Source organism: Schistocerca piceifrons, chromosome X (assembly GCF_021461385.2).
Source record: "Schistocerca piceifrons isolate TAMUIC-IGC-003096 chromosome X, iqSchPice1.1, whole genome shotgun sequence".
Taxonomy (NCBI): Eukaryota; Metazoa; Arthropoda; class Insecta; order Orthoptera; family Acrididae; genus Schistocerca; species Schistocerca piceifrons.
This window is the reverse complement of record NC_060149.1, coordinates 78,444,653-78,457,602: the sequence shown is the minus strand read 5'-3', so window position 1 is coordinate 78,457,602 and position 12,950 is coordinate 78,444,653. Positions and strand designations below refer to the sequence as shown.

Sequence of the window (12,950 nt, the reverse complement as noted above, 5' to 3'; positions counted from 1 at the left end):
TCTGTGAGGCAAAAAAACTGTACAACTGACAGTTTATATTCTACCCTAGGAATAAATATGAAGCCATGTGGGGAGTTAGAACGATAAAACATGGTATGCCGCCAGTCTAAAATTTAGCATAGAATGGCATTCTATAAATTTAAGACGTAAACACAAATTAAGAAATAACTTCAGGCCCAGAAGAAGTACTAGACAAGTGGATTGTGATCGAAAAACACTTTCACAGAAGGCAGATCTATAAAATTCTGCTACAGCTGTCATTATATTTGAAACAAAATATTTAGTTCAAAACTACTGACTAAATTTGCCTACTTAGCTTCAAGTCAATGTTTACGTATGTTCGTACGTATATAGCATTAAGAGATCTTACAGTGTCATAAAAGGAACAGGACATCAGAGACTACTCCAGCAGCATCGGAATTTCATAAACCATTCTAAAATGCTTCATTCCGCTCTAATTGCACATTTCTATGTCCAGATGGACTCTGAAGTACCTGATATTCAGCTTTTCATGTGGTTCTCGTGATACCAATTTTCTTGGAGGTCCCATACTGTATTCTCATGTTTGGTTCTTTATTATGGTATAACGTCATTCGTCCCAGAAAATGAAAATTTGCACTTTAAACTGAACGAGGTTGAAAGTAGCCAATAGCGCGGAATGAAACACTTCGTTTCAAATAAAGTAACTGCCTCATAGGAAAAAAAATTAACTGAAGCAAATTTCTCTATAAAACAGACAGAAATAGCTTCATTAAGACATTAATGGTTGATTGCTAATAACGTGGAAATAATACAAAATCAGAAAATTGAAACTACTAACTTATTTTGGTCTTTCATGGTTATGAGAATCTATATTAATTCATTTGATGGCTACCGGCCACAGAAATCTATTTTGTTTTCATTTGACGTGGGACACGGCCGCCTGTATTAGAGGCGGCCGTGCGTGGGAGCTGTAAACGAAGACACGAAACATATACACGGCTACGGATCACGTGGGGAAGGACCCCCCACTATAACTCAGCTTGCTCTGCGCATGCGCGAATCTGGCAGCTTGGGCGCGCCAGGAAAATTTTTCCGGGTAGCTTCTGGCTACTTGCTGCTACTGCTCACACACCAAACAGCCACGCTCCAAGTAGCCAGAAGCGGGAGGAAGGCACTGCTCGTACACGAATTCGGCTCTGCGCATGCGCACGAGCCCGCTGGCAACTGCTCATACGAAGCTTATGTTTACACTCGTAAATCGCGGGGCAAGTTCCTCCGCGCAAGTAAATTGCTGCAATAACTTGCTTGTGTAAACCGAGCATTAGGTGTCTGTAAGACACCTGTCATGCATTTGACCTGTAGGATTGCAGAACTAATGAAGAAAATAATTAATTTGATTTGCAGCAAGTAAGGAGTCAATTGTATTTTCAAGGCTCGCATAGTTTATTGATAAAATGAGAGGTTGCCGGGTTCAAAATAACGCTGTTAATGCTATGCATAAAAGGGTTAATTAGGAGAGAAAGTAGCATCTTGTGTAGATGGCAAACCACTAAGTTATCTTTGGTTGGGCGCTGTTTGTAAATGGACGTAGATCTAATGTTATTAATGTGATAGAAAAGTAACCTAAAGTGTAGCACGATGAATATACGTGTAAAACAACCAGTAATTATTGGAAACTGTTATAGAGGGCAACCTAATCGACTATGGTGCGTTAGTAAACATTAGCTGGGACGCTGATTTGTATTTACGTGGCATATCAATAGTTTTCATCATTTTTGCAGGGAAGTTTTTATTTTGAAGTGGTTCCTGGTAGCTGTCGCCTGCCTTATTGCCGCAGGTGCTGTAACAGTATACTTGGCACACTACTTCATGAAGACATGCTATACGTCAACGAATGTCACTGGCGTAACGGGTATTTACAAATCCCCTGTTTTCCATGAGAAATCTGTCACACACACAAACTGTATTGTAACTGTCAAAATCATTGATTAAGATCTTATGCAAGTTAATATAGATATGAACATTAACTAAAAGCTGGAGTATTTTCCTCGTCTGCCTTTATGGTGTGCTAAGCTCTGGGTGCTTTAAGAAAGGCTCCAAGTTTACTTTATTGGAGATATAAATGTTGCCTTTTCAACTCAGTCCCCAGGGAAAGGAATGTTTAAGTCGGTACACATTCCAACCAGAATTAAATCACAAAAATATCAGGGGTGATAAAAATTTTCTGTTTGAAGGCATTGTTGCGTATATGCAACGTATCACAGCCAAGATGTGGGTATATGAGCACTGACGTGTAAACAAGGGATTAGTGTGGCATTGGTGTCTATTAGACGTACGTGCAGAAAATGTGGAAATGTGAGCTTCGGAGACTTTATTACCAAATGCTCCCAAACAGGAACATTGCGCTATTATTGTTTTATTGGTTGCTGAAGACAAAATATTGGAAATGAAGACTGTATATGGTGCAGCACATCTGTTGAAAACCATCATTGTGTAATGGTGCACCGTGGGGTGCAGCTGCTGGTGATCCACATGCCCATATTGCAAATGTCTTAATGGAGAAGTTACCCAACTCAAGTGGAAGACTCAAGCACCTGCCCTATAGTCCTGATCTCCCCATGTGGTTATCTTGCCTTCGGTCCATCAAAAAAAGACCTTGTAGGGTTGAAGAATCCTGTCGGATGAGGATGCGCAGACACTTTGTTATTGCCCTTATAAGACATTTCATCAACTCTACACCACTTTCTGTGCAGTATTAATAAGCAACCAGTTTAGGTAATGAATACAATTAAAATATCATGTAGAAGGAAACAGGAGCTGTATCATAATATGAATGACAATCACAGTGGTGTTTCAGAATTTCACTACAGCCAGCACTGCAGAGTGCTGAATAATACCACCAGACAAATTAACTCAATGCATAACCGAGAGTATAGGAATCTCTCGGGACAAAATTAAAACCATATGATCAATTGAGAAATATCATGGCAGAAAGCAGTAGCCCAACATATATGCCCTATGTGTGTGGGGATGAAACTGTTGGTGATCCACCAGAGCTGCAATTCTGCCAATGGTTTGGCAATTAGATTAAAATTTTCTTGGTGCAGACAAATGTGCAGAATGCTTAAAAACTGGCATTTCAAGACAGTTATGTGTAATAGTGGTCCCTCCTTGGATTTTTCTTGGTTTGTGTATGGTATCATGTATGTAGATAATATGCACTGAAGTAGTTTTTAGAGGTTGATCTAGTGTGATCACAGTGTTTCTACATTCATTGTCTTCACCAACTTACAACTTTGCAGGTGACACAAACTTCCTACTTACTGGAAAAACCCAAAATTAACTGCAGGCAGCTGTAAAAAAATAAAATAAATAAATAAAGCACCAACCCCAGAAGTGGATGGTTTCAAGGGAATAAGCTATTGATAAACATACAAAACATTCCCAGATTTCTGCTTGAAGTGTGATGCCAGTGTGACAAACGGGAACAGAATTACATCCTCGGTGGAAATAAGTTTTTTAGGCGTTTGGCTTAAAAATTACTTCAAATAGCACACATATGTAAGCAAAATAAATTATATTACAGTCTACATTTATTGTCAGTTAAAACAAGCTTTCACTGTGGCTGAATTTCCTGCTTTGCCCAACTCCACACCATCCTTCAGTATGGAATTATTTATGGGATAATACACCAGTAAGCTCTGCTATTTTCTTTATCCAGAAAAAAACTGTAAGAGCAATGCAACATGCTTACAAATAGATTCTTGCAAGACCGTCTTTAAAAACTGTCAATTCACCCACTGCTTTGTAAGTACACACAGTACTGGAAACTTGTAAGTATGTTAAAAAAATTTAAGACATAATAAAATTTTTAACATCAATGAGCATGGCACAAGGTAAAGAGGAAAGTTCCATGTCCAATCAGCAAGGACATTAGCTTGGCATTACAGAAGTGTCCAGTTCACTCGTCTGCTTTGACCCATGATGTCATCCAGACGGCGGACACCCCTCCATCCAGCATATACAATATAGCGACCATAACATCACTAAACAAAAATATAAATGATACAAGACAATGGGACAACTGTGGGAAGCTGGGGATTAGTGCAGGGACAAGCTAAATATATGACAGTACAATCCCAAAACAAAAAGAATCCACAAAATCAAACACAAATAATTCTCAACATATGGCATAATGCTATAAACACAAAAACCACAGGGATCATACAACATTTCACGTGGCTTATACTGCCGAAATGAAGCACTTAAAAGAGAGAGAGAAGAAACAAGACATACCTGCAAGTATGGTACCACAAATTTCACTTTCTTTATAGCTAATAAAGCGATCATTACCTAGAACTCAAACACAAGTCAAATATCGCAAATTTTAAGTAACTTCCATAGCCCAAACAAAGCCAATAATTCAAAAACCCACACACACATATCAAAAACTCACTTGACAAATTAAAATAAAAACAAAAAACTATACACCAAAATAAATGAACCTTACATAATGCATTATAAATCAAATGAAACAAATATAAAAAAAATTACTTATCTGAAACCAAACCTTAGATGAATACAACGAGATTGGCCAACCCCCTCCCCCCCCCTCCTCCTCACACCACACACACCAATTAATAAATATGAAACGAAATCCTTGAAACAACCCCAACCTTCCAAACCCTCCCCCCTTTAACCAAACCAGTGCCACTCCTAAACACAACACCAACAAAGAAATAGAAAGAACAAAAACTAAAAAACACACACACACACACACACACACACACACACACACACACACACACACACACACACACACATTACACAGAAAAAGACTAACAGACCATGCCAAAATGTCACCCCCCTTCTCCCCACTTGGATGAGTGCCTCCCCCCCCCCCCCCAAAAAAAAGGTTTTGATGGCCCTCAAAAACCCCTATATTGCATTTGTACAATCCTGATGTCATAATTCTTAACCTCAATACTATGATTCAATACCAAATGATCAAACCACCTTTTCTCCTATAAGCCTATGAGATGAAACAGCTTCAGACATGACACTATTCCCCCCCCCTGAATATATTCTTCCATCAACCCCACAAGTACCCTCATAACTTGATTTTGAAAGACCTGAAAAACACAGTCTGAAAACCCACCTCTAGACATACCCCCCCCCCCCCCCCCCAAGCCAACATGAGAACCAACCTTCTCATACTTCCTGTTCCCAAATTAAGACGTATTCATTGATGTCCACTAACCTCCCATCCCCACCCCCGCAACTTCCCCCAATACTTCACATGCGCAGTACACACTTCCCTACAAAAAGAAAATGAAACCACCACACTTTGCACATTGTCTCCTGTGCACAATAATGTTAAGGCGATCAATAACAAAAATAATTTGTAAGTAAAGCAATATTGATGATGAACCTAGCTCTCTCAAATCAGCTCCTTCGTCAGGTTGATTGCCAAATATTGTCACAGCAGCACTGCCACAAACACAGATTGCTGGTCTGAGAAGCTGGGACTAGTCAGCTTCATAATCTCATTACACATGATACGTCATGTAGTCGGCAATCGAGCCTAACTCCTGCAAAAACCTTATGGTTGTCCTCATATTATCGCCCAACACAACTCAGAGTGAATAACTATTAAATTTTTGTGTTATATCAATTGCTAGCAAAAAAATAAAATAACACATTTTGTCCATAAACAACACATGACTAATCATACTTAACACAAGCACGAATTCATAAACCCAATCGGTGTTGTGACTGGTTTGATGCAGCATGCTATGATTTCCTTTTGTGTGCCAGTTTGCTCAGAGTAGCAATTACACCCAACATTCTCAGTTATTTGTTGGATATATTCCAATATTTATTCTCTGCTACAATTTTTGTCCTCTGTGGCTTCCTCTTAGTACCATAGAAGGTATTCCCTGATGTCTCAACATACGCCATTCTTGTAGAAAATGCTTGCCATATATTTATGGCTTGTCAGTTCTGTGGAGGACTTCCATATTAATTATCATTCCACTTAATTTTGAGCATCCTTCTGTTACTCCATTAATTCTCTTCTTTTCTGATTTCCATACAGTCCATGACTCACTTCCATATTTTCCACCAATTGTGTGATATTTTCCTTTGTTTTTTGTCCCAAGTTTATTGCTATCTCATTTCTGCCACTCCTTATTTCTTTTGTCTTTGTTTGGCTTACTCTAAATTCATAGTCTGTTCTTAGTAGATTGTTCATTCCATTCAACAGGTACTGTAATTTTTCCTCATTTTCAGTGAGGATAGCAATGTCATCAGCAAATCTTGACATTGATATATTTTCACAATGAATTTTAATCCCACTTCTGAATCATTGTTTTGTTCTCTTCATTGTTTCTTTAATATGTAGGTTGAACAGTAGTAGAGGAAGACTGCGTCACTGCCTTACACAGTCTTTAATTCAAGCGTGTCTCTCGTGGTCTTCCACAAAGTGTCTACTGGCCATGAAATTAATGGAAAAATAATGAAAATGATCAGGTGGTCACAAAAATAATGAAAAACTAATCAAATTGAGTGAGTGTCATGAATTTTGTTTTGTGTATCAGTCAGGTGTGGTTTTAGAAGGTAGTGGCAAGTTAGCACTACCCCCAAAAATGTTGTATCCAGCAGTCTACATCTACATACATACTCTACATACCACCATAAAGTGTGTGGCAGAGGGTATGTTTTACCACAGCCAGTCATTTTCCTTCCAGTTCCATTCACAAACAGAACAAGGGAAAAATGACAGTCTGTATGTCTCCGTATGATCCCTTATTTCTCTTACTTATGTTGATGGTCCTTACACAGAATGTACATTGGTGACAGTAGGATCACTGTGCAGTCAGCTTTGAATGCCAGTTCTCCAAATTTTCCCAATAATGTTCCTAAAATACAATGTCACTATCCTTCCAACGATTCCCTTTTGAGTTCCCGAAGTATCTCTGTAATACTTGATGTTGATTGAAGCTACCGGTAACAAATCTAACAGCCCATCTCCGAATTGCTTCAATGTCTTCTTTCAAATCGACCTGATGGGGATTCCAAACAGTAAAGTAATACTTAAGAATGGGTCACACTCGTGTTCTACATGTGGCCTCCTTTACAGATGAACCACATTTTCCTAAAACTCTCCTGATAAATCAAAGTGACCATTCGCCTTTCTCACGACAATCCTTATGTGCTCATACCATCTCATATTGCTTTATGCAGTGCTGTGCCTAGATATTTATCGACCTGACTGTGTTGGGAAGCATACTGGAAATGTGGTATACAAACAGTACAGGATTGTTTTTCCTACTCAATTGCATAAACATACATTTTTCTAGATTTAGAGCTAGCTGCCATTCATCACACCAACTAGAAAATTTGTCTGAGTCATCTTGTATCCTCCTACAGTCAGTCAATGACGACAGCTTCTCATACACCAAACCATCACCAGCAAACAGCTGCAGAGTGCTGCCTACTCTGTACATCAGATCATTTATGTACGTAGAGCATAACCGCAGTCCTACCACACTTTCCTGGAATGCTTGTTATGTTTAGCTTTGTCTCTGATGAACAGTCACCATCAAGGACAACATACTGGGTCCTATTAGTTAAGAAGTCCTTGAGCCATGCACATATCTGGGAACCTATTCTATACACTCATATGTTTGTTAACAGTCTGCAGTGAGGCATTGTGTCAAACACTTTTTGATATCAAGGAATATGGAATCTGCCTCTTGCCCTCCACCTGTAGTTCACAGAATATGATGCAGAAAGGGCAAGCTGAGATTTCCACAAACAGGGATTTCTAAAAACGTGCCGATTTGTGAACAAAAGCTTATCCATCTCAAAGAAATTTATTGTATTTGAACTGAGAATATGTTCATGAATTCTGCAGCTAACCGAGATAAGGATATTGGTCTGTAATTTTGCAGGTCTGTCCCTTCACCCTTCTTATGCACAGGAGTCACCTGCATTTTTTCCAGTTGCTTGGGGTTTCACGATAAATGCAAGCTAAGTAAGAGAACAGTTCCGTAGAGGACAAACCAAATTGGAAATCTATCTGGACCTGTTGACTTATTTGTTTTCAACTCTTTCAGTTGCATCTCTACATGAGGGATGCCTATTACTATGTCCTCCATACTGGAGTCTTTGTGATGTTCAAACAATGATATGTTTGTATGATCCTCCTGTGTGAATGATTTCTTAAACATGAAATTAAGAAGCTTCAGCTTTTGCTATCTTGTATAGCTGCACCAGATTGGCCAACAAATGACTGGATAGAAACCTTCCACTCACTAAGCAATTTTACATAGGCTCAGAATTTTGTTGGGTTCTCAGCTAGATCCCTTGCTAATGTATGATGGTTATAGTTGTCTGCTTTGTGCATTGATCTTCTTACAGATCAACAACTCTGATCTAACATTTGCCTGTTGTCATTTGCCCTTTTTTTTTTTAACTGAGAGTACAACAGTCTGTGCTTCCTCAGCATTTTCCACATTTCATTATTAAACCACTGTGGGTCTCTTGCGTCTTTAATCCACTTACTTGGCACATACTTCTGTGAGTGTGATTTACAATCTGTTTAAACTTTGCCCATAATTCCTCTACTTATGTCATACTGGAACTAAAAGATGTCCATTCATTGTCTAAGAGGGATGTTAGCAACTGCTTCTCTGCTCTTTTGTAGCAAAAATACCCTCCTAGTCTTCCTGATTTATGTGTTATTTTTAGTAAACATTGTCTCTCTGATATCAGGATCACTAATCCTTGTCTCTATACTGACACCATCAATAACGTCAGGCCTGTTTTCAGCTATAAGGTCTAAAATATTTCCATTGCATGTAGGCTGTCTATCTACCTGCTCAAGACAGTTTTTGGAAAAGTGTTCAAAAGTACTTTGCAAGAGTGCCTGTTTGTATCCCCTCCAGTGAATTCGTAGAAGCTCCAGTGTATACTCGATAGGTGAAAGTCACCTTCAACTTATATTGCATGATCTGGGTATTACGGCACTACTGAGCATAGACTTTCCTTTAATGACTCTAAAACTGTTATGCCAGAATCACGTGGCCAGTAAAAATATCCACCAACTAATTCACCTAGACGTGTTGTACACATCCAGATAACTCCACAGTCCATTTAATATATAAAGATTCACCAGAGCTCGTAAAAAATATTTGTCATCTCTAGGGGACTTGTATGTCCATCAGGTAGTGGTTTGTGGTTTGAAATTAGGAACTGCAGCTTTGTTAACATAGAGGTATATGAGTTGTATACGCATAATTTAAATGACATGTAAACTGTTGCTCCACCCAAGACAGTGCTGCCGTCTGTGTTGCTGGATGAGTATAAATTAGAACAGCTGTTTCTCTAATTCTGTTCACTCCCTCTTTTATTTAAATCTCTTTAATCCACGTCTCCTTTGGAAAGACATTTCTTTAAAGATTTTTTAATAATTAATATAAAACACTATTGTAATTTCAATCACATTTTAGAGACAATAAGGGCGATCAGAGTAAAATTGATTTCACACTAGCCAGATCATTATTTGGCTGTAAGGGCATGATGATACCACCTTAGTAGTACACTGCAACTGGCATATTACCTCCCATCATGCCGCCTGGATGTTCAAATGGTGGGCCAATGCTTTTGTTCACAGATGAGTGCCAGTTTGATCTGGAGAGTGAGTCTCAACAGATTTGCTTCTGGAGGGCATGTGGAGCATGATTTTTGGACCAAAACATTGTGGAAAGAGTCCAATATCGAGCAGATCCCTAATGGTGTGGGCAGGGATTGCGTTGACCACTCAAACACCTCTTCGTGAAATTGTATGGATGAATGAACAAGATTTAACTGCTGCCAGGTACTGTGAGGAGATTTTGGGATTTCATGCATGGTTGAGGTGAGGTGCTGTGGACCCAGACTTCATATTGCTGGACGATAATGCTCGATCTCATAGAGCGTGGGTGGTTGATGCTTTTTTGGAAATGGAAGATGTGGCCTGCTCGCTTTCCTGATTTGAATCCCATAGAGCATGTTTGGGATGCCCTAGGGAGATGGGTTACATCATGTCAGGATTCACCAACCACTCTCCAAGACTTGTGAGCAGCTCTGCAGGAAGAATGGGCGTTGTTGCCTCAACATGAGATTGATGACATCATTCACAGTATTGTGCCAAAGTAGTCACACGCCACACTGAGCACATTAACCAGTTGTCAGAACGTGTGTGGAAATCTGTTAAGGCGGGAAGAAATGAAGAACATTTGTGTATACCATTATGCATGTTGCCATTGATTACGTTCTTTACATTGTTTCTACTTTGCTATCACCTGATTTTACTGTTTTGTGGTAAAATAAATTCAAAATTGCCATTTGGTGCTTTAATTTTGGACACCAGTGTATAATTGCTTATGGATTTGACCTGTCGTTTCCAGAGTCTGCTATCTAACAATGTCAGAGAAGCTGAATTCTCTCGTGTATCATATGATGAGAAGTAGTAGAAATGAGAACAGCAAGAATCTTAATATCAGGATCAATGTTCAGGATGTAGATAAAGTTAAGGAATTCTGCTACCTAGGCAGTAAAATAATGAGCAACGGACAGAGCAAGGAGGACATCAAAAGCAGACTAACAATGCCAAAAAGGGCATTCCTGGCCGAGAGAAGTCTACTGATATCAAATATCAGCCTTAATTTGAGGAAGAAATTTCTGAGAATGTACGTCTGGAGTACAGCATTGTATGGTAGTGAAACATGGACTGTGGGAAAGTTGGAACAGAAGAAAATTGAGGCATTTGAGATGTGGTACTACAGACGAATGTTGAAAATTAGGTGGACTGTTAAGGTAAGGAATGAGGAGGTTCTGTGCAGAATCGAAGAGGAAAGAAATATGTGGAAAACACTGATAAGGAGAAGGGACAGGATGATAGGACATCTGTTAAGACATGAGGGAATGACTTCCATGGTACTAGAGGGAGCTGTAGAGGGCAAACACTGTGGAGGAAGACAGAGACTTAAATACATCCAGAAAATAATAGAGGACGTAGGTTGCAAGTACTACTTTGAGAGGAAGAGGTTAGCACAGGAGAGGAATTAGTGGCAGGCCACATCAAACCAGTCAGAAGACTGATGACAAAAAAAAAGAAAAAATAATGAGAGTTTAGACAAAGTTGTTGAAATAGGAAAAATGAACTTGGTGGTTCATTTCTGAGATTAAAAGAATCATATTGATACAAGATATTTAACATCTATGCTTCTGAATTCTACCAGAGCTTCTGTTTTACAGTCAAGCTTCCTGGAGCGTCTGAATGGTTCGAATTTATCACCAGAGCATATAACTCAAATTTAGATAAATGGGCCAAATGTGAACTTAAAGACATTGCACGATTTGCAAGCATTTTTAAATGATGAAGGAGATAATCAACCACAAATGTTTTATTATTACACTTGTTCATTTCATGTACTGAATGTGCAGCTTTGAAAACTGCCCCAATAAAAGTGCTTATGATGTTCATGAGTTTCTTAGGGCAAGTTGATACTTTAAATTTTTCTTCAAGAAGGGCAACCTCATATTTCACCAGGATTTCCAAGCTTCCTCTCAAATTTTGTTGTGTTGGATATATTGGGAGAAATGGAAACAGAACTCCAGATTATTCCATTTTTGAAGAAGTATGTTGCTGTAGTACGTAAAAGACCACCAGAAACTAGAAATTTTGAAAAAATAAATGTCATTTAGAAGATAAATTTCTTTGTTCAAAACTTGAGGAGTTTGTAACTATCAGCCAGATGACTCTCTTCCCTTTTTTGTACAAAGATTTAGAAATGTCAGGAAGTGTTGATCTGGGCATAGCAAGGTACTTTTCATTAAAAAGACAATCATTTTCAACATATTTATTTGCCACAGTGGCCAAATTTAACATGAACAGTTAAGCTTAAGGGAACACCATAGTTAGTAAGTAAAACTTTAAATTACTCTCCTTTGAATTTTTCGGTCAGTTCCGTTTTTTAATTTACAGTCTAAGACAACAATGCACCATGAAGGAATTATGTGAATGGAGTGAAAAGTTATAGATGTGATGTACATATACAGACAGACAAATGATTACAATTTCAGAAAAAAACGATAATTTATTCAATAGAAAGAGCTTCACAAAGTGAGCAAGTCAATAAAGCATTTGACCAGGTCTGTACCTTCAGCTCGGCATTGATTGATAGAGTTGTTGGTTGTCATCCTGAGGTATATTGTGCCAGATTTTATCCAATTGGTGCATTAGATCATCAAAATCCTGAGCTGGTTGGAGGGCCCTGCCCATAGTGCTCCAAACGTTCTCAATTTGGAGAGATCCAGTGACCTTGCCGACCAAGGTAGGATGTGGCAAGCTAGCCATTGGGGCTCAGTTCAAAGCCGAACTCATCACTGAAGGCAGCTCTACTCCAGTCAATAAGATTCCAGACAGAAGTGGTGTCTGGAGATGCCCCACACAGTGGTGGAATACCAAACTGACTGTTGCTCATCATATGGCCTGACAGCCAGGAGTGATGGTCTGGTGTGCCATTTCTTTTCATAGCAGAAACACTTTGGTTGTCATTTGTAGCACCCTTACAGCAACACTGATGATATTCTATGCCTCATTTTGTTGCCTTTCATGCCAAGCCATTCTGGGCTTACATTTCAGCAAGATAATGCCCACCCACACACGATGAGAGTTTCTGCTGTTTGTCTTTGTGCTTACCAAACCATACCTTAGCCAGTAAGGTCACTAGATCTGTCCCTAATTGATGATGTTTGGAGCATTACGGACAGGCCCCTCCAACCAGCTCAGGTTTTTGATGATATAACCTGCCAATTGGACAGAATTTGGCATCTAACAACTCTTATCAATCAGTGCTGAGCTGTAACAGCTTGCATAAGGGCCAAAGGTGGACCAACACATTATTGACTTATTCAGT

General features: G+C 39.0%; 1 protein-coding gene across 7 annotated transcripts in view; it reads left to right on the top strand.

Moving 5' to 3' along the window:
* The first annotated feature begins 1,550 nt into the window (after positions 1 to 1,550).
* Positions 1,551 to 12,950, top strand: part of LOC124721481 (acidic mammalian chitinase-like) — a 205,804-nt gene continuing 194,404 nt past the window's right edge. For 3 of the 7 annotated variants that reach the window (XR_007006338.1, XM_047246485.1, XM_047246483.1), the window contains exons 1-2: positions 1,551 to 1,688; positions 1,764 to 1,894. Coding sequence is in view for 3 of the 7 variants with exons in the window: in XM_047246485.1 (XP_047102441.1) it covers positions 1,621 to 1,688; positions 1,764 to 1,894 (199 nt within the window). In the remaining 4 variants the exon portion in view is untranslated. Of the gene's footprint in view, positions 1,689 to 1,763; positions 1,895 to 3,284; positions 3,544 to 12,950 lie in introns of those variants that run through there. The other 4 variants (XM_047246487.1, XM_047246484.1, XM_047246486.1 and 1 more) reach the window with 4 other exon arrangements.